This window comes from Lissotriton helveticus, chromosome 7, assembly GCF_964261635.1.
Source record: "Lissotriton helveticus chromosome 7, aLisHel1.1, whole genome shotgun sequence".
Classification (NCBI taxonomy): Eukaryota; Metazoa; Chordata; class Amphibia; order Caudata; family Salamandridae; genus Lissotriton; species Lissotriton helveticus.
Genome location: NC_136068.1, coordinates 1078447537 through 1078469658, shown reverse-complemented (window position 1 = coordinate 1078469658; position 22122 = coordinate 1078447537). Strand labels below are relative to the sequence as shown.

General features: G+C 48.4%; 1 protein-coding gene across 2 annotated transcripts in view; it reads right to left on the bottom strand.

Annotated features, from left to right (window-relative positions):
* Positions 1-22122, bottom strand: part of RNF213 (ring finger protein 213) — a 2973532-nt gene that overhangs the window by 1207156 nt on the left and 1744254 nt on the right. For both annotated transcript variants that reach the window (XM_078654076.1, XM_078654077.1), the window contains exons 24-25: positions 5548-6763; positions 5187-5380 (exon numbers count right to left, since the gene is read on the bottom strand). In XM_078654076.1, the coding sequence (XP_078510202.1) occupies positions 5187-5380; positions 5548-6763 (1410 nt within the window). The remainder of the gene's footprint in view (positions 1-5186; positions 5381-5547; positions 6764-22122) is intronic.

Sequence of the window (22122 nt, the reverse complement as noted above, 5' to 3'; positions counted from 1 at the left end):
CCAAAAACTAATACATAGGAATCTCTACTTACTAAGTTCTGGCGGATATTAACCTTTTACCCACTCCAGACGTCTATTGGAGTTTTTTTACGGGAAAAAGGGGTCTGTGTGAAAAGCACGACTGAGTTACTCTAGTATCTAGCGTTAAATTATCGCCTTACCAAACGTTGGGCGCCATGTAGTGTAGTTCCTATATTCCCAATAGGCTCTGCGCATTGGAATAACATAAACGATAGTTTAGACGTAGGACTGAGGTCGACTAGGTCTCTACTGAATATGTTAGACTTAATTATGAATGCCAGCTAGCTCAGAGGTCACTAGAAGCTTTCTCGAGTAAACAAGAAGGTGTTAACTTTCCTGAATAGACAAGAAGGGATTAGTTTCTGACAACCGCATAAACATGACAACTTTGCTCCCCTAGCACAAGGAGTATATCTCCAGAGTTGCGGAAACAATAGATAGCTATTTCACTCAGTCAATCGTGCATGCTTAGTTTCACCAGGAGTGCAGAGAAACAGAGAGACGGGCGTTTTCAATAAAAGTGGTTATTTATTGAGCAGTCTTCTTTCTCATGCAAGAGAAGTGAATTGCCACACTTGTTATAAAGTAAAGTGCGTACAGTAAAAGGAGTATAATGAAATAATACTGTAAAAGCATTTATATGGTTTCTAAGCCATAAGATACTTAAAACGGATAAAATACATACAATTATAAAAGTTGACTAATCGTACTCAACTGGTGCTTCTAAAATACGCCTACCCCGGTGTACCTAACCTAAGCCTAGAACATGGGAAGAAGTAAATGAGTTGTTGTTCGAGTTAAGATAGTTTTTGCCAAGAATCTGAATCAAGAATTCTCTAAGGGTCCAATCAGCTCCATACCTTGGTTATAGAATGAAGGAGGTCTTGTATCCCTCTCTCTCAGGACTCGATCTCCCAGCAACCCGCGAGGGTGACAGGCAAACACTGGAGCTGGATTTCTCGGCAGGAAAAAAAGACAGCGTCTCTCTCGGTGTGTCAATGGGAGGGTCGGCTTCCTTCGGCACTCGTTTCAGCAGGGCGTCGGGCAAGTAGATAGCCGATCTGCTCCGAACCATTGTGTGTTTTGCTAAGGCAGATGCTGGTATATTTATACCTGGAAGGTGCTGAGTTTGACATATGGTTGGACACAAGACGTCACTAAGAACTCGCAGTTCTTTCAAGACTCCAGGAGTTCTAGGACAAATCAATACAGAAGCAGGGGGGATTCCCGGGCTGCTGGAGGCTTGGTTTGTTTAAGAACACGTTGTACTTTCTAGGAGTCTATGGGAGTAGCCTTGTCGTATTTTGACTGCATTGGCTATGACTTAATATGGGTATGCTTCTTATGTCTTTATAAGGATATGATTTGATATAACCACATAAGGGCATAAATCGGGGATATTTAAATAGGGTCCTAGATACGTTTACAACAAAGGCTTAGTAGGCGTCTTTGCCGGGCCAGAAGGCGGGGCGTGGAAAGCCGTCTCTAGGTGTGCACCCGGGTCCAAAGGTGAGGGTGTGACCAAAGCCTTTTTTGAGGGTGTCGAGGAAGGGTTAGGGTCGATTGTCTTACTTACGACCCGTTGATCTGGAGAGATGTCCTCGACGTCGGAGTCTTCGGCATCGGAGGAGCTGGTACTCTCTTCGGCGTGCTGGTGTTCTGGCACGCCGACGCCCTCTTCAAAGATGTCGTCGGGATCGAAGCTGACGAGCGAGCCATAGTTCTTTGAGCTCGTCGGTCTCGAATCGTCTTCTTGGAGCTGAATGAGGCACAAGCGGAACAGTCTTTGGCATCGTGCTCCGGTGAGAGGCAAAGGTTGCACACCTCATGTAGGTCAGTGTGGGGAAACTTCGACCCACATCGAGGACACTTCTTGAACGGCGTCCTTTCCATGAGCCATAAAGTAAGGCCTAGGTAGGCCCGAAGGCCTTAGTCGAGGATCGGAATCGAAGACTTCGAAGTGGTGAAGAATCGCGTTGATGTGGAGCGCGATCGAAACAATACCGTTGAACTGGGTGAGGATTGCGCGCCGAAGGAAATTCGGTTCCAAACCGGAGCACGGGAAACACATCTGAGCGCGATGGTGGAAAAAACTATCTGAGGATTGAGCCGATGCCCATGCGCAATGTGGACCAAAGGAGGAGTCACCTATCTCGTGACTTCTGAAAAACTTTTCAGGACAACAACAAACTGCAAACATCCGGGCCCAACACTAGGTGGCGATCTATGCACAGTATGCAATCTGCAGCTCATATGCCTTGAACATTACGCTAGCGCGCAGGGCTGTGTCTAAGTAGATACTGCAACATCATTCCGGCGACCACGATGCCAACGACGAACACGAAGTCGAACAACGCCACCTACTGACGCGCAGGGGTACTGCTGAAGAAAAATTCTGCAGATCCAGTCTGACACCTGGGGGTAATTCTAAGTTGAGGAATCCATAACTAATAGTCTCTTTCAGATATAAGTAGATCCTTGACTTGCCCTGTGGCTTAAAGGGGCGCACCAACCTTGCCCTCATTGACAGTGGACGTGTCACTGTCATGGGTTTTGCACATTAAGTGGTGGTGGCGGTGTAACATGTTTTGTGAATCCATAGTTGAGACCAGACCTTTTTATGTGGCCTATTAGCCCACTTGTGCAAAGTTCTGCTTCTATGAGCTTTCCTAGCTTTTTGCAATAACATCCTAAGTGAATGCTGTACGTGCAAAAAGAAACACCAGTGCACTTCCAATATAGTCTCTTTGATCCCTTCGCTATTTTAGCGATTCATTAACAATCCAAGTCTTTGGTCAAGCAGTCAGATTCACAGACATCAAATGTAGTGGAAATTTCAAGCCTTTATTTTTTTTCACTTTATGGTCCACAGCCGACGCGCGTTTCGCCCCCTTCGGGCTTTCTCAAGGCTTTGTGTTGTGTGCAAGTAATCCTTAGTTCCAATATATATATATACACTTTTTGAGATAATATTCATAATGTTTTATCTAATCGATCTAAAACATAAGCTTATTCTGTGACTTCATATATGTTGTTGCAGGATCCTAATGTTCTCTTAGATTGTAGTATCAATATTTCCCATAGAATGTTTTAGTGTGGAGCCATGTTACGTTCCACAATCTCAGCGCGAGTCGTATTCTACCATGTACGCCGTCCCTGCAACCCGGCGGCATCCTGTACGTGGTTGTGATGTAGCCTTTGTAGCACATGCATGGTGTGTGTGCAAGTGAGTCAGGGTATTGGAGGCCTGTGGGGGTCCATTTTGGATACTTTAGACCTGGCATTTAAACAGGATAGAGGTTACGTTGTTTTTCCAGAATGTGGAAGTGTATAGATGGCATTCCTGAAGTTGTAGGGAGGAGATGTAGACCCTGAAGTGAGGAGAGTGAAGACAGGGCTCATTTAGAAATTTGAATAATCCTTTGCTACCAAAAAGCTGTTGATTATTCTTTTTGAATACTGCTATTTGGTAGATGGTAAGAGAGAAAGTTGGGACTGTAGACTATGTTGTACAGAGGTGAAGAAAGTTTTAGGTAAGGCCTGCCCTTTTCTCTTTCTCAGATTACTCTTTCAGTTTGGCTAATGACAGCCAGGTGCCAAAGCCCCACGCCTCTTTGTGCTTCGTTTTTGGGTGCTTCAGGCTGGAGACTACCCTGCTGTGAGAAACATCACTTTACAACAAATGCCATTCCTGGGGAGCAATCTGGAAAGGATACTTAAAAGGAGAACAACCTCACATCTCCTGTCTTGAGTTTGGTATATAACAATTCTACACCCACTGCCTTACTTATGTTCCAGTTCCATTTTTTCTATGACTATGGAAGGAATGATCACAAAGTACTCATAGAACTGCTGTGCAACCAAACTGGTGTCTGCATAACAGCCAGCCTCCCAGAGGTGAGGTTACATCCAATAAAGTCTGGATCTCTTGCTGTCTGCGCCCTAAATCCTGCCTGTCTGTTGAGAGAGTGAACGAGCCTGCTAACCCTGCAGGAGGAGTTTATGTCTAGGAGGAGCTTAGTGCAGCATGTCCCAGGTGTCTGTGGGACACCCTGACGAGAAACTAAGGTAAGCTATCCGAGGACCCTTGTGTTTGCTGGCCTGCAGTCACTCTGTGCTGGTTCCAAGTAGGTATTTAAAAAACTGCAACCGTAATAGCCAAAGTCCAGTTGGGGCTGTGATCATGATTCACATGATTAGTCTGAATGTGGCAGCAAATGCTAGAGTGATTGACTGGTGCAAGCCGCAACTCTCCAGAGTAATTGGCCTTTGTGTCATTGGAACTCGTCACTATGTTTGACCAGTCAAAGAGACTGCATCTGAGGTTGTTACAGAGGACCCAACTGCTGTGACACTCACCTGTAGTCCAACTGGGGTCGCAAAAGCCAAATAACACTCCTTTTTGCTTTGGCTGAGCACATTGCTCAAAGGCTAACACAGCAGATGAAATGCAACTAACAGATGGCACTGTTGGCTGAGGAGCAACCTCTTTGAAGAGAGGTTGCCAGTGTGATGCGGAGCAGACAGCTCCACCTATACAACAGGTACTGAACCGTTCTGTATCCTAAGACTGAGAACTAAGACTAGAGAACACCAATTTCATTTCAGGAGTCATCTACCTGCACATCAGCCATGATCACGTTATTTCCTCATAACACATAGAAAATGGGAGGCCCAATAAACTGGATCCGGAGAGGAGATCGGGGGAAAATAGCAGATAGGGGTTCACCAAATTAATGACAATGACACTAAATTGAATGGGATTGCATTCTAGGGTGCATTAAAGTAGTTTTACTTCTTGAAAAGATAATCATTGGGTTGGATATTCATTTATTGGTTTCTTGAGTGGTTGTTGCAGTCTGAGCTCAAAACCCCCACACTACCTCCCTGAGATATCTGTGACTGCTTGCCATAGCTACCAAAGACAGGCAAGTAAGTGATGAAAGGGTTGTACTTGGCCTTGTCTTGTAAGCCATAGTAGGACAACCCCCAGGGTATCAGCAGAGGAACACTTCCTCAATCCCCACGACTGAGACCTAGAAAAGTTTTATGTTTTCTGGCCTTTTTGTTTTAACCACATTTTTAAAGCTCAAGGAAAAAACTCTGACAGCTGTAGTTACGCTAGGGGTTTGAATTAATTCACTTAAGAAGCTCAATATACATACCGAGGAGGTGATATCGATGTGGAATATAACTGGCCTTCTTTCATACATGGAGCTCAGGAAAGGTAGGAGTGAGCACAGCACTTTACTTTCATCCACAAATGGATCAATCATGCGAATTGTTTTTAGTGTCACACTTTTGTCCGCATAGGTATCCTGGAGATTCTTGTGGAGTCTCTTTACATAGAGAGATTTCCCTAGAACCAATTATAAGTTAATAGTTAAAACACACACAAACACACACTTGTGACATTTAGGATCAGCAAAAATGTAAGCTAAGCACATGAAAGCAGGGAAGCAAAATGTTTAAACAAATGGGATCATAAATGTATTTTTTTTGCTTACGGTTGTTTCCAAAACTCACCTACTGCTGCTCTCTTTGAAGAAACAATCCCAACACATGTTCTGTTTTTGAAAACAGCTGCTGCTGAGGGGATATCCTTGGTTACAGCAAAATGGTTGTTGAGATACTCCTGCACCTTATTTGCTGGCTCGAGTGGCACGACATGCACTTTATACTGACTAAAGACAGAGGGTATGTAGTTGTGCTCTTTATTGGAGTTGCAGAGTAGCACCAAATTGTAGTCCTGTGCAGCTTGAGACTGAAGTTTCTGGAATAAATGCTCTGCCCTGTAGCCAACATCATAGCTCAGTTCATCCGCGTACAGCGCTGTGTAAATCTTCTGTCCAGAATAGCCCTGGGTGAGGCACCTCCTCAGGAACAACTCCACCTGCTCGAAAGTCGTTTCTGGGGTGCACAGCAGCACTTCATCATAAGTAGGGAGTTCCTCCTTAGGACTGTGCATGTAAATGGCTAGAGAACAAGGCAGGATCTCTGCATGAGGGCAAAGAATAAGATTAGGTCGGCCACAAATTAGACTCTGAGGCAATTTTCGGGTAATGGTTTCAGTTTTTTGTGCCAGAATCGAAAGACTAAGTCCAAGTGCCTCAATATCCATACAGCCAGGAACTAAGGAGCTCATACAGGTCATGTAATAATCCCAGATCAGACCTAGTTTGTTGACTATTGGTTCCTCATTTTTCAGATAAATCTTAAGATCCTTTATGTTCCTTATTTTCTCTGTGTAGGTCTCCCCGAGTGAAGGCTCTGCAGCAGCTCCCTGTGAAACACTCACACCTGTCATTCTATTTTTCAACAAGTGCAACTTGTGCTTGGAAACCATCTCCATAAGGCTGTGCTTGTTACAACTGGGCTGGATGAATGAGAGCATCATAAGTGCTTCCTTACTGACGGCAGCTCGCTCGAACTGCTGGCCCAGATAGACAAGTTGCTCTGCCGTGTAGTAATTAAGATAATAGTACTGAGAACGTTTACTCTCTATGAAGGTCTTCCATTGGATCAGGAAATGCTCCATCCTTTTGCAGATGGTGGGGAGCATTTCAGTTAGCTCCCCTTGAACATCAATCCTTCCAATGACTGGCAAGTTGAAGTCCATACTAAGAGAAATCTCATTCTCAGAGGAACAGTATACCTTGGCCTCCCATTTCCTGAACAGCACATTACCTGAAGAATGTAGGTCAATAAAGGACATGGCAAGCCTGTAGACATCAGAGTGAACCTGGAGTGAGAGAAAAAGCAACCATAATCAGAAACGATATGTCTTTTTCTGAAATGAGTAGTTTCCAAAAGAAGTTTACACATGTTAAGTAAGAGTATCCTCTAGGACCCATAGTTGTTTCTCTCTAAACGTTGTAGAGTAAGAAAATAACTACTTTACCGTTATCTAGGCAGCATCTCTAAGAAAAAGGTCATTAAAACATTGTCAAGTATTCTTCACAGGGATTACAAGAAGTTGATTTCACCACTTTACTAAATGGTAAATACTATTGTTCCCCATTGTTTCAAAATCCTTCTAAGCCTCCATGGTCTTCCTACTTGAGCCACCCACTTGCCACTTACTGTGACTCACAACAGCCATAGGGCCAACGAGTTAGGGAAAGCAGAATAGTATTTTGCATATAATCACACAAGAGTTCAGGATTTACAACAGTAATGTAACTTGCTGAATGTCTTTAACACGAGCTATGTGGGTTATTAAACCATTTCCACTTGCACAGCATTACCCGAAGTGGACACCTAAAAAAGTCACGAATAGACAAAAGAATATCACTGTTTTCATCATAATCCACCTAGCAGTGCCATGTGGCATTTATTTACATTTCAATAAAAACCTTTTTAGATAAAATTGCTTGTGGAATTGCCTTTATCTGCTTTACTAACAGCATATGCCAAGGCAATCTACATTCGATCTGGATATGGCCTCTATCATGGCAGCCTGATCAATATTTTGTCAAAAAACATAACAGCCACTCACCATTATAAAAACAGTACTTATACGGCTGCATTTAGAGCATCTGCCAATAGCGGTAGAACTCACAGGTGAGGATATTTAGGGTCCACCCCCTGATTTAGAGGTTTGGGGAACAGCGGGGTTTCCATTGGTGGAGCCTCAGTTGGCTGGCCGAACAGAAACTGACAACAGCCCATCTACCACAGGGCTGCCTGCTCACAACCGGTCAGCCTTATTTAAGGCAGGATGAGATTCACTGCTTTCCATACCTGGGTCAGTCATTCAAGGCCAGGTGGTCGCATGTATGTTCCTTACAAAATGGCACCAATATTTTAGGAATTTGTTTCAGTAACAAAAAGTGTAAGGCAGAGTCTTTAATGATATGGTGGGCTGCCTGCCATGACCTGAGTCTCTTTTGGTGCTTCCAGTCATAATTATAAGACATTGAGTATCACTGGAAAGTATTAGAACACATACAAAGTACCATAATGAAAAATGCCTAGTCACAAATGCCCAGGATCAACCCCACCTTCTCTACTCAGACTTTAACTACAGACCCACATTTATCCACCTATGATTGGAAGTGTATTACGGACCAGAGAAGAAATGTGTGGGCTGTATGACTGATGGGGCACTAGGACCAAGATCTTTAGATACTACAGGTCGTAACTGTGAGAAAGTGCCATCTTTCTTGCATGGGTATGCCCCCACTTTTTGCTGAATTGCTGATGTGCTTTGACTGAGTGTGCACGGGGCTCCTGCCAACCAGGTGCCCAGGGAATGTGTTCTTTCCCTAAAACTGTGTAGAAACTAAAACCCAATTGGCATCTCTGGCCACCAGTCACTCCCCCGAGTAAATGGTACCCTAGGAACCCAGGGCATGGTGACCAGAGAAGACCCCTAAGGGCTGCAGCACTTGTTGTGCCACCCTTAGGGGCCCTGTACCCTGACATCCACAAACTGCCTTTGCAGGCTGAGTGTCTAAGTACAGGACTAAACAGAGAGTTGACATGGCACAAATCTGTGTGCCATGCCCACAAGTTCACTGCCCTGGCATCCATTAGTCCCCCCTCTAGCTGGGTACCCTATAACAGTGGTGTGGGCACAGGTGCATGAGCCCTGTGCCCCTACAGTACCCCGGGCCATTCCTGGGCACTGTAAGTGCAGTGCTGCCATTAAAAGTATATGGTGCTGGGAGGTCGTCATTACAAACTCCACAGCACCATAATGGCTTCACTGAAGACTGAGAAGTTTGATATCAAACTGCTCAGGACATTAAACCCGCACTGATGCCAGTGTGGGATTTAATGTCAAATGCCTGACAGAGGGCATCTTAGAGATGCCCCCTGAAACCTAACCAACTCCCAGTGTCCTGACTGTGTGGCTGCAGAGGCTGCCACCACCAGACATGTTTCTGGACCCCTAGGTCGAGAGCCTGTCGCTCTCGGGGTCCTGAAACAATGCACATCCTGGGACGAGGTGCCAAGCCTCCTCCCCAGGATGGGCAGGGGAAGCTTCAAAGGCATACTGCCTTTGTGAGCTTCTCCAGGCCACTTGCTGTACCGAGCAACTGGCCCCCTGCGGTACTGACCCCCACTCTGGCGGGAAGAACAGCGGGAAACCCTAAGTGAGGAAAGGGGGGTGCCAGCCTACGCCAACCCCACCCCTCAGGTGGCAGAGGCGGGGTGAAGCACGACTCCGGGCTCCGGTCATCTTGAAGATGGGGAGCCCTGCCCAATCACAGCTTGGCTCCTGCCCCCCTCCCACAAGAGAGGAGCAGGCTAAGGGGGTGTACCCAGCCCAGGGCAGGGACCCATTGGTCCCTGCCCCTTACTCTACCTGTAATGCCCCTAAATTTAGTATTTTGGGGCACTCTGCACCTTCCTTCCTCAGATCCAGAATGCAACAAGAAGAAGATCAAGAAACAAGAAGATCTGCCGTGCAACTGCTAACAAAAGGACGACGCCCACTGACTTGGCCCTAAAACCCTACAGGCCTGTTGATCCTTCAACCAGCGGAACTCCGGCTTCTCCTGCGGACAGCAACCTCGAAAACCCCGGAGGACCTGTGTGCCTTGAACCTTCCAAGAGACTGGGACTCCCATGAGCAGTGGTTCTGGTCAAACAGCAATACCCCTGGTGCCAGCCAGGAACCACAAATCTAGCCCACTCTGCACCCGCCGAGCCTGGCCTGTGCTGGAATGAACCAAGACTACGGGGACATCCCCCCGGCGACTGTGTCCCGAAGTCCAGCGCCCAACCAGACGACGCCTGCAGCCTCAGAACCAGGGACCCCTCCAACCGCGACCAGCTGAGGGTAAGATTTCACGACGCCAAAAGACACTTCTGCACCCGGCGCCCCATGGCCCCCTGTGCCTTCCTTTGGGGTACCTACCTCTTCTCCAAGATCCCAACTTACCTCTCGAAGTGGTGGTCACACCTGAAGAATCTCCGTCCCCGAGCCTGCAGCCTTTGTTCACTTTTAACTTTCCCATTGGATAACATTGAGCGCCCGACGGCTCAAAAGCACACTGCACCCAGCCGCCCGAGGGCCGCTGGAAGTGCAACTACTACCCTACTCTACTTCCCCACTTGCCCTGAGTAAGTGTCCAGCTTCCACAGCCGCGTGGCCTGCTTGCCTGCAGCCACCAACCAAAGGCCCCCTACCCTCCATTGGATTGCATTGGGCCTACTCTCTCTGCACCCAGCTGCCCCAGTGCCGCTGAGGGTGTAACTACATTACCTTTTCGACCCTGGGAGACCCTGAGTCTATGCCCAGAACCTTAACTCCACCAGTCGAGTACTTACCTAAAAGCAGATAACTCACTTTACTTCCATTCATGAAACGCAAAAGTAAACCTAACTGTACTTACCCGTAACTTGAATTTTCTTCCATAGAAAACCATTGACTGTTTTTCTGTGAAATTTCTTCACAGTGTCGATTTTTGAAAACTAGAAATATCAAACGTAATTACTTAGCTGTCTTAGGTAGAGGTTCCAGTGCTGAACTCAGGAGTCCAGTACTGGATTACAAAAGTAACGAGAACCTACTTTACCTGTGACTTGAATTTCCTTCCATAGGATAACGTTGCTTGGTTTTCACTGAAAAGTTTCTAAGTGTCAACTTTAAAAATACATTTATATTTTTTAAAAATCACAACTGTAACCAGAACGCTTCTACTTCACTGTTTACAGCTTATGTCCCGGGACTGATTCCTGAATCCAGTCCTGTGGGTAGAAAAGTAATCCTTAAAGTAATCAACGACATTTATGTAGAAAAACCCATTGAGCTTAATGTTAAATTGTGTTTGAAATTGTGTTGCCTATAGCAACCACCGTAGCTACTGTACTTACAAAGTCTATTTCCTTTTTGCAAAGTAATTACCTAAAGTCACTCATATTGAGAAAAGTATATTTTGATACCTGTTGGTTCTAAAATAAAACAACTATATCTTTTGATATAAAACAATTGGCTTAGAGTTCAGTTCTTGAGTGTGTGAAACCTTTTGCTGACTGTGTACATCAAATGCTTTACACTGCCCTCTGATACTGCCTTACTGCTCGACCAAGCTACCACTTTGGCGAGTAAGGTTATATCTAACTTTAACCTCTGTCATACCTCTGGGGACTCTATACACACACTGTACCTTACTTTGGTCCAGTATATATACAGCCACTTTCTTACAGTAACTGATTACTCCCGACAACCCAGCATCATGAGGCCTGCATATGGATAGATTGGCAGGCATTATTTTCAGTGTTTAGGCAGTAACTTACCATCTGGCATATGATTTAGTACAATAAGTTTTTTATCAGAGCTCCGTTAAACTGGTCACAGCTTTGCAGGTGAAGCCAATAATGAATGCTTCTCACATTGCCTTGGGTATTACTATGTGGACATGAATGTCCATTGATGAAGGATACCCTAGAGTTTATCGCTCCTTAGGGTACAAAACACATTCCAAGTGGCATTTCGCACTAATTTGACTGAAGCACTTACCAATGCAGCCTAGACTGTAATATAGCAAGGAATAAATAAACACAATCGGAATCAATCTATTGACAAAAATAGCTTTCTAGACTGATGAAAAAATCATCAGATCTAGGAAGATATGTACATTTCTCTCATCTTCTAACGGAGGCATTGGCAAACATGTTGAAAGCAAATCTTGTTGTAGACAAAACTCAAAACTTTAGAAAGAAAGAAAATGTGTTTTCTAAAATCAACTATGTTCTATAGGAAACAATGGTAATGAATCTCATTTTAGAAATATGTAGCTCACTGATTTAGGTTGCAGGGACTATCACTAAAAACAAGTTAATTTCCTTCTGTAACGCTTAGTGGCTCCTCTTTCTAACCACAGATTTGTCACCTTGTGAATATTCCCCTAGGCGTCAGTAACTCTGAGAACTGGACTGGTGGGTGGCATCGTGAGGATCGATGCTGATGTTGTTCTGCTCTGGAAGCCAAGTGCAGAGGTGCTTTTAAGTGCCACCTAAGCATGTTGTCAAAAGTTGCTTTCAAGGCTCTCCGCGCCCCCAAACAAAGAGCACAATAGAAACAAATTGGTTTCGTCCAGTGTGCATATCTTAACCCTTCAGACCTTTTTTGATGGAAAAAGAGTTCAGTTCAGAGAACGGGAAGGGGGAGAGTCGGGGAAGAATCTGTAGATAGATCGAGTACCCACCAGAAAAGCATTACAAAAGGTAGGTAACTTGTTCTTCTCATGAATGCTGCTAACCGCAGACTCGTCACCTTGTAAATAGAAACCAAAGCAGTAGCGTCCAGGTAGTGGGTGTGTGAACTAACTCAGATCAAATAGTCCTGCAGGACTAAGCAAGCAAAGTCCCAGTCTCGACAGACCTCGTTGTCAAGGCAAAAGTGCTTTGTGAATATGTGAACTGACACCCACATAGCTGCATGGCAAATGACCAGGACAGGCACCCAGCGGGCCAGTGCACTGGTAGCAGCTTTGGCACTGGTGGATTGAGCCCATAAATGTGTGGGGGCTGCTTCTTAGACAGTATATAGTGGATTTTGATGCAGAAAACAATCTAAGGGCATATGGTACTTTTCTGAACTGCCTTGTCCATCTTAGCCCTTGTGAATCCAATTAAGAGCTGATTGTTCACACAATGCTCCTTGATATGATCAATATAGAAACTTAGGGCTCTTTCAGGATCCAGCTGATGAATTATCTCCTACTTAGAGGGGTGAGGTGGGGTAACAAATGCTGGGAGAGTGATTGTTTGCCCGACATGACAGGAGTGACCCCTTTCAGTCACGTGCTTGTCTGGAAAGTAGTGTACAGTGGGTAGGTAGAGATGGCTTGTGGCTCACATACACGCCGTAGCAGTGTTATGGGGATAAGGAAAACTGTCTTGATAGTGAGAGCCCGAAAAGGACAGCGCTGAAGCAACTCAAAAGAATATACATAAGAAGTGTGAGGTCTAAATTCAAGTCCCACTGAGACATAATTAAAGATGAATGTGGGAACAGTGCTGCAAACTTTCCAAAAAATTTATCACACCAGGTGATTGAAATAAGAAAGGCTGATCCAGCACCCATAAAAAAGCTGAAATAGTAGATAGGAACCCTTAATTGTCCACAAAGCAAGTACTTGCTGGGATAAGAACAGAAAAAGCAACACTTCATATAGTTTGACTTGCAGGGTATCCAACTTCAGAGTACTGCACCAAACCAAAAACTTGTACCAGCGGTAGGTGTGTACTGATTTAGTGGACGGATGCCTGGCTGCTAAGGTAACATCTATGACTTTAAGAGGAAAATTGAATGCAGTCAACTGTCACCACTCAATTTCCAAGCATGGAGATGAAGATTACAAAGGCCCAGGTGCAAGACGGTGGCCTGCTGTTGCAACAGAAGATCCTCCAGAAGCGATAACCTGATTTGAGGATGGATGCTTATGCCCAGGAGTTTCGGGTACCACACTCTCCTGGCCCAGTCTAGTGTAACAAATATGACTTTGACCTGGTTACCCCTGATCTTTTTCAGACTCTGGCAGGAGAGGAAGCTGGGAAGCCATACAGTTCAGAGGTCGATTCTAGATAAAATGTATCTCAGAGAGAGGCATCCAGGAAACTCCAGCATGCAAAATTGCTGACATTGCATATTCTCTACCGTGGCAAAGAAATTGAGTCAGTGTTTCTTCCATTCAAAGAAGATACCCTGGCACCATCTCAGGATGTAACTGCTACTCATGATCTGCTAGGCATCACTGACTAAATTTGTTCACCCTAGCATTTAAAGAATCCGCCAGATGGTCTGCCACAAGGAAAATCCCCAGCCAATGCAGCCACTTTCAGAGGAATAGCTCCTTCAGCGAGATAACCCTCTCCACCCCGTTTGTTGTCTACGAGCATCTGAACTAGCCTCCTTTTGATAGTGGATAGGAAGGCTTTCAACATCAAGTGAATGGCCCGCAGCTCCAGCAGCTTGAAGTGGACCACCTTCAAGAACGCCACCCGCAAACACCACCAACTGATCCGATCCGCCAAGAAATCAGCATTCAAGGATCGTATTGACAACAACGCCCAAAACAGCAAGGAACTATTCAACATCGTCAAAGAATTTACCAACCCCACCGCCGGCACCAACGACATCACCCCCTCCCAAGACCTCTGCGACTCCCTAGCATCATTCTTCCACAACAAAATCGCCGACATACATAACAGCTTTGGAATCCATTCCGAAGACCAGTCCACTCCACCCACTTCCGAACCAAAACCGCCCTCTAACTTCCTTTGCGACTGGAACCCAATCACCACTGAAGACGCCATCCGCCTGATGAACTCCATCCACTCGGGATCACCAACCGACACATGCCCCCACCACATCTTCAACAAAGCAGACTCCATTATCGAACCCCATCTCCGCGATGTCATCAACTGCTCCTTCAACTCCGCTACCTTCCCGGAATGCTGGAAACATGCCGAACTCAGCGCCCTTCTAAAGAAACCCACAGCAGACCCCACTGAACTTAAGAACTACCGCCCCATCTCGCTCCTCCCATTCCCTGCCAAAGTCATTGAGAAAGCCGTCAACAATCAGCTCGCCGCCTTCCTCGAATCCAACAAATCCCTCGACCCCTCACAGTCCGGCTTCAGAGCCAATCACAGCACCGAAACCGCCCTCATCGCAGCAACAGACTACATTCGAACCCTACTGGACAGCGGAGAAACAGTTGCCCTCATCCTACTCGACCTCTCCGCATCCTTCGACACAGTCTGTCATAGCACCCTCATACAACGCCTTAGCAACATCGGAATTCAAGGAAAAGCATTGTACTGGATCATCTCGTTCCTCGCCGGAAGAACCCAGAGAGTCCGCCTCCCCCCTTTTAGATCAGAGGCCACCGAAGTCATCTGCGGAGTACCTCAAGGATCATCACTCAGTCCCACCCTCTTCAACATATATATGAGTCCCCTCGCAGCCATCGCACGCCAACACAACCTCAACATCATCTCCTACGCAGACGACACCCAGCTGATCCTCTCCCTTACCAAAGACCCAAACACCGCCAAAACAAACTTACACGAAGGAATGAAAGAAGTAGCCGAGTGGATGAAGAACAGCCGTTTAAAACTGAACTCGGATAAAACGGAAGTCATCATCCTAGGTTCATCCCCAGCTGCCTGGAACGACTCATGGTGGCCACCGGCCCTGGGAAACGCACCCATACCTACGGACCACGCACGGAACCTAGGCTTCATCCTGGACTCCTCCCTCTCGATGACCAGACAAGTCAACGCCGTCTCATCATCTTGCTTCAACATCCTACGTATGCTCAAAAAAATCTTCTGCTGGATCCCCACCGAAACAAGAAAGACGGTCACCCACGCACTAGTCACAAGCCGACTGGATTACGGAAACACCCTTTACGCCGGATGCACAGCCAAACTACAGAAAAAACTCCAACGCATCCAAAACGCCTCTGCCAGACTCATACTGGACATCCCCCGTCAAGCTCACATCTGCGGTCACCTGAAAGACCTCCACTGGCTCCCCGTCAACAAGAGAATCACATTCCGTCTCCTCACCCACGCACACAAAGCCCTCTACGACCTAGGACCCGAATGCCTCAACACACGACTGTCCTTCTACACCCCCACCCGCCATCTACGATCGTCCAACCAAGCCCTCGCCGCAATTCCGCGCATCCATAGATCCACCATGGGGGGAAGATCCTTCTCCTACTTAGTGGCCAAGACCTGGAATTCTCTCCCCACCCACCTCCGCCTTACACAGATCCACCTCTCCTTCAGAAAGCAACTAAAAACTTGGATATTCGATAAGTAAAGTACCCCCCCCCCCCTCCTCCAAGCGCCTTGAGACCCTCTGGGTGAGTAGTGCGCTATACAAATTTTCGAACTTGAACCTCAGCCAGACAACAGATGCCTCTGACTACACCTCTGACAATTCGCCAATTACGATCCATCATCCCCCACTGCAGATCTTTTGCATCCTCCTCCAGTGTCTGAACTTCATCGGAGAAATCCCCCAGGAGATGTGCTCAATGGGACTACAGATTCTACTGCAGAGCCTGCTTATGACATCTGGCATGCTTCACCAGCAGGGTGTAGGAGGCCAGTGGTCCCAGCAGCCTCAAAGTCATCCTATCTGAGATCCTGGACAGAGGTTTAAATATCAGAATAATAGCCTGAATGTTCTGGCTCTCTGCTCTTGGGGGAAGGCATGAAACTGTACCATGTACGGAATGGCTCAGATGAATGAGAATGCCTGCAAATGAGTCAGGTGTGACTTCGGCATGTTGATAGTGAATTTCAATCCAATTGATGTTAGGAGGTTTGCCAACATTTTTGTGAAAACCCTAGGGACATTGGTGGGGCCAAAGGGGAGCAGTGTAATCTTTAAATGCTCTTGTACCACCATAAAACGCAGATAGCGTATAGGGCCTGCAGAACTGGGATGAGGAAATAAGTGGCCTGCAGGTCCAACAGTATCATCCAGTGTCAAGGGCAGACCAGATCTGGGCTAGAGTGAGCATCTTGAATCTGTACTTTCGCAGAAAGCGAAGGTCTAAAATAGGAAGAAGGTGTACATTGATTTTTGCACAAAGACGTGGCAGGAGTAACAGCTAGTGCTCGCTCTGATGCTTGAGACCCTCTCTATGGCTCCTTTGGCCAGAAGGGCTTGTATTTCCTGCTGCAACATGGACAGGTAATGTTTCATCAGATGTCCAGAGGGTGGTGTAAGTTGCAGAGGAGTGGGAAAAAATGAAAGGCTGTAGACCAGACAGACACTTTGAAGGATCCACTTTTTTGAAATAATTCTTTGCAACCTGGGAGAAAAAGCTGGATCCTGACTCCAGCAGATGGTTGTGTGTCTGGAAGGACACACTAAAGTGATTTTGCAACTGCAGCAGCTAGGGACCAGGGAACTGGTCTGTACACTGTTCCTGAAGACCATGTAAATAAATGTCTGGTATTTGTAAAGCACGAACAATTACCCGAAGGTGTCAAGGTGCTGGGGGCCATCGGGAAGATTAAGCAAGCTATTGCCCAGAAAAACATGGTGCTGGGTTGATCTGCCGCTGGGGATCAAAGCGTGAGCCCCCGGGTTCTGGAGTCAGTCGCCCTGGCTGCTGTGTCACACCTCTTGCTCTTGTGAGTTGTCTTGGCAACAAAATCACTGGAGACTTGATGGGCGTGAGGCTGGTGTTGATGATATTGGTAGCCCCTGCAGAAGCCACAGAGAGGTCGAAATTGTTGATGAAATTGTCTAAACAGGGAAGACAGGCAAATGAAGCATGCCTTGGTCTGCTATCTTTAAATCGCTCAAGTCTGTTTACTCGCCAAAGAAAAAAGAACTGCTGAAGGGCATGTCCATTAGCGAGGATGGGATGTCCTGGAGAAACCAGTAGACTGCATCCCAAGTGTGTCATCTAAGTGCTAACCGATGCCTATTGCCCAGCCTAAGCAATCAGTAGTATCTAGCCCACAGCTTTGTCGCATCTCATCTGTCCAAAGTCGCTGCAGTGAGAGAGGCCCGGTGGTCCTCTGGTACGGGAGGCAAAACCTTGGACACTGAATTCCAATTTGCATGGGAGAAGCTGCCTAAGAGAAAGCTGGCACTGACTGAGTGCAGAGCAAGACTGTTGGAGGAAAACATGCACGTTTTGAAGGTCTCAATGTGCATTAATTCCCAGCCCACTGGAGTTGTAAGCAAGGCATTCAGGATAACCCTTTTAGTAGACGCTTGCACTACCAACCTTTAAGGGCTCGGTTTTGCATTAGAAAACCAGGATCACTTGTAGTAAGGCAATGACACAGAGCAACCTTCTGACTTACTAGAGGTATTGCGGTACAAAAGGGGGTGGTGATGGACGGAGCATCTGAATCAATCAAACACTCACACCCAGTCAAAAGATCTGGGTTTAATCCATCACCGTTCTTTAGCCCACTCTGCCACCCCAGTTCAGACATGGCTATATTCAAATCAGTCTGACCCTGTGCCTCATGGGAACAGTCCAGCCTGAACTGCCAAGCCATGCCTTCCCTGGACCGGAAACAAGCTTCCGAGGACCGGTTTCTGGCATTCCAGCCATCTTCAGCCCGGCTTGCTTGAATCCAGTGGCAAAGTGAGCAAGGGACTCACGTCTGAGCATACCCTGCCACACTTATGGCAGCCAAAAGCGGTACAAAAGGGGGTGGTGATGGACGGAGCATCTGAATCAATCAAACACTCACACCCAGTCAAAAGATCTGGGTTTAATCCATCACCGTTCTTTAGCCCACTCTGCCACCCCAGTTCAGACATGGCTATATGCAAATCAGTCTGTCCCTGTGCCACATGGGAACAGTCCAGCCCGAACTGCCAAGCCATGCCTTCCTTGGACCGGAAACAAGCTTCCGAGGACCGGTGTCTGGCATTCCAGCCGTCTTCAGCCCGGCTTGCTTGAATCCAGTGGCAAAGTGAGCAAGGGACTCACGTCTGAGCATACCCTGCCACACTTATGGCGGCCAAAAGCGGTACAAAAGGGGGTGGTGATGGACGGAGCATCTGAATCAAACACTCACACCCAGTCAAAAGATCTGGGTTTAATCTATCACCGTTCTTTAGCCCACTCTGCCACGCCAGTTCAGACATGGCTATATGCAAATCAGTCTGACCCTGTGCCTCATGGGAACAGTCCAGCCCGAACTGCCAAGCCATGCCTTCCCTGGACCGGAAACAAGCTTCCGAGGACCGGTTTCTGGCATTCCAGCCGTCTTCAGCCCGGCTTGCTTGAATCCAGCGGCAAAGTGAGCAAGAGGTATTGAGCATGGCTTCGCTCATTCCCCTAGAAGGGAATGTGTAGAAGACTAATTAAAAGGCAGTAGAGACTGTGTGTTTGACCTTATTTAAGGACTTCAGTCAGGACATTTGCGTTGACCTCCTCAGGTGCCCTCCGCATTACCAAAGTGAAGGAGGCACTGTCCTCAGTAGCAGGTCCAGGGGGAGAAGCCAATCCGAGTGCAGAGAAGTGTCCAGACCACCAGCATATTGCAATTCCTCATACCAATAATCAACTGTGTATTGAGGTTCCAACTCATCCCTGTGAACATATTGATCATTATCTAAGTCTGTCCCAAAATGAGTGTGGAGAGTCTAAACTCTTTCTTGATGAACAGCAATATATTAAGAGTCTAAAGGGTTGCTGACGCATGAAGACCAGTGGGATCAGGGCATGGCCTCAGTGAAGGTCAAGTCGAGTTTAACTCGGAGTCAGAGAGCACAATTGGTTGTCCCTCTTTCTGCAGCCTCGACAGTGTCAACATCAGCATAGATCCCAGAGTTCCGGCGCAGATCTAGATGCAGGGACCCAAGGCGGTACCAAAGGTTGTGCAGAAATCAGACCAGCTTCAGAGGCTTTCTTCAGACACAGAATGCGACCCCACCAGTGGGATTCCAGTTGGAGGTCCTCGTGGTTCCTTGAGCCTCAGAGGATTGCCAGAGGGTGCCAAAAAGACACAGCATGGCTTCACAGAATTCATCTATCTGCTGTGATGTGGCCATTGAGCCCGGAAATTCAGGTTGTCTTGGGATGAGGTCCAGAATCGGCTCTGAAAGGTGAATGAGTTCAGGGTTGAGGCTGGATCCACATCTGCTTTTTAACAACTTTATTTTGCAAATAATACAACTTTCCAGAATGTATCTGTGTACACTAATGGGTTAGACAGGGAATGATAATGTTACAAGAAAGGATAATGTTACCTTTATGGCAGGGGCGTGGCTAAGCCGCCTAAGATGGCGGACCGATCTTCTTAGAGCTCCGGCTGCGGGCCCACCTCAAATGCAGCCCATGAGACCCCCTTCACCTGCTGCCGGGGCTACGGGGCAGAATTGATCGACGGAACCGCTCGTGGCAGCCCAGAACTGTCCGTGCAACTCGGACGATGTCCCTGAAGGATCGGCGGCATTCCGCTGTCGCTCCCCGTGCGCAGCCTGGCAAGATGGCGGCAGGCCGGGTAGAGCGACGGCGTGCGAGTGCCGCACATTCCGGAGGACAAGCGGCCGGAGACCCCCGGCGGAGCACCCACGACAGCTCTGAAGGTGAAGAGGCGGCGCGGCTGTGACGGTGAATTGGCGCCGCTCGCAATCTGGACCCTCGACGGTGGAGGGGCCTGCGGGGCCCAGGCGGACCACGTTGCCGAGTGAGGTCCAACCCACTGGGCAGGACCATCGCCACCGCGGCCCCGACCGCGATGGACACTGCTGCCGCGGGGCGCGCTTTGCCAACCAGCAAGTAAACACAGTTAGCTGCCTTGGGACGGCGGAAACGGCTGCCCCCCTCCTTGCAAGGCCCCGGCGCGACCCCCACCTGCGACACAGCCCTCATCACAAAGACCACTGACAAGTTAGGCTGACATTGGGGGGCGCCCGGCGGGGGACACCACGACGCTGGGGGCTTGGAGCGCTGGAAGGCACCGACGACCCCCGCAGCGACTCTGGGGCCGACTCATTGCTGCCGCGCCGCTGCTCCCGGCATACCCGCCACCCTGCTGACCCGCCTGCCCGACCACAAGTACCCAAAGGACAGGGCATCGCGCGCCTGCAGCACCGGAGTGCCCCCCATCTACCTCCTGCTGCTTCTGCACGGTCCGTGACCGCGTGAGAGGAGACGCACCAACGAGGGCCGGCCAACAGACGATAACACGAACCCCGACACCCAAAGGATCGAGGTGCTGGCGCGGGGGCGTCCTCCCCCCTGTCCTGAACGGACAAGGCCCAGACGCCCATTCGGAGCCATAGACGACAACATCCCCGGTGACAAGGGCGCCGCGGGGCCCCTCCCTCCCGAGCGCGGTGCTAGCCGGTGCGGGACGGGGTAACTCCTAGATCTACCGTGCCACCGTGACCACGGACCAAGACGTCCGTTGTCGCCTCTGGGATATCCCACAGGGGACCCCTAAACCACACAAGGCGCAGACCCACAGAAGATGCCATATCAAGCACCGACTCCGACCGCACAACGGGACGGGCAGGACAGCGCGGACTCCATGTCCAGAAAGCTGGACCTAGTGCTCGCAGCAATAGAACACTCCAGGGTGGCGATGGAGCACAAATTTGACTCTCTAGCAACGGATCCTAACCTTCTCCGTGATGACCATAGGAAACTATCAGATAAAGTCCCCCAAGATGAACATGAGATAAAGACTCTAAACCCACAAGTACAACAACACCACCGCGACATCGCTGACCTCCAGTCCAGGCTCAAAGCCTTAGAGTACAAGACGGACGACTTGGAGGGGCTCCCGGAGGAGCAACATCCGCGTCATGAATCTGCCGGAGGGGGCGTAGGGGACTGTCCCAATACAATTCATCACAGACTGGATCGCAACCTTCACGCCAGCCGTGGACCTGACCCCCTACTTCTCAGTGGAACGGGCACATCGAGTCCCAGCACGCAAACCTAAACCGGGCCTGCCCCCGCGACCGTTCCTGCTGAAACTCCTCCACTTTCGAGATAGGGACGCAATTCTCAGGGCGGCCAGAACACACGGACGGATACAAGTGGTAGACAAACAAGTCATGCTCTTACCCGATTACTCCCGGGCCGTGCAACAACAGAGGGCCACCTTCCAGGCAATAAAACGAACACTCCGGCAAAAGAACATCCAATATGCCCTCCTGTTCCCGGCCAAGCTCAAGATCATCCATGAAAGCGTCACGCACTTCTTTACAGACCCGAAAGAAGCAGACACCTGGGTAGAACAGCACCCCCCTCGCCGCCCGGTGGCTTCGGGCTCACAGAACAATCCACCTGAGCGGTGACCGCAGACACAGAGCCGCAAAGTCACCCTGACGCAACTCAGTGCCCGGTCTACTCCGACGGGGAGCGGCTCCCCAGACCTCACCCAGATCATAGCGGAGCGCAGACGAGCGATCCGAGCAGTGTCCGCGCTCGGCCCGATGGAAGGAGGTTCGGACATGGACAGAGGACCTCACCTGTTTAGGTCTGAGGACGAAACGCCCCCGATAGTGACACCCCAGACTTAGGACTTGTTGATGTAACACGGACACGCACACGGAAGCCACCTGTTACCACAGCCCAGCATGCGCTGGTCAGCTCTGCAGGCCCTCGGCGGCCCAGACAACAGTTA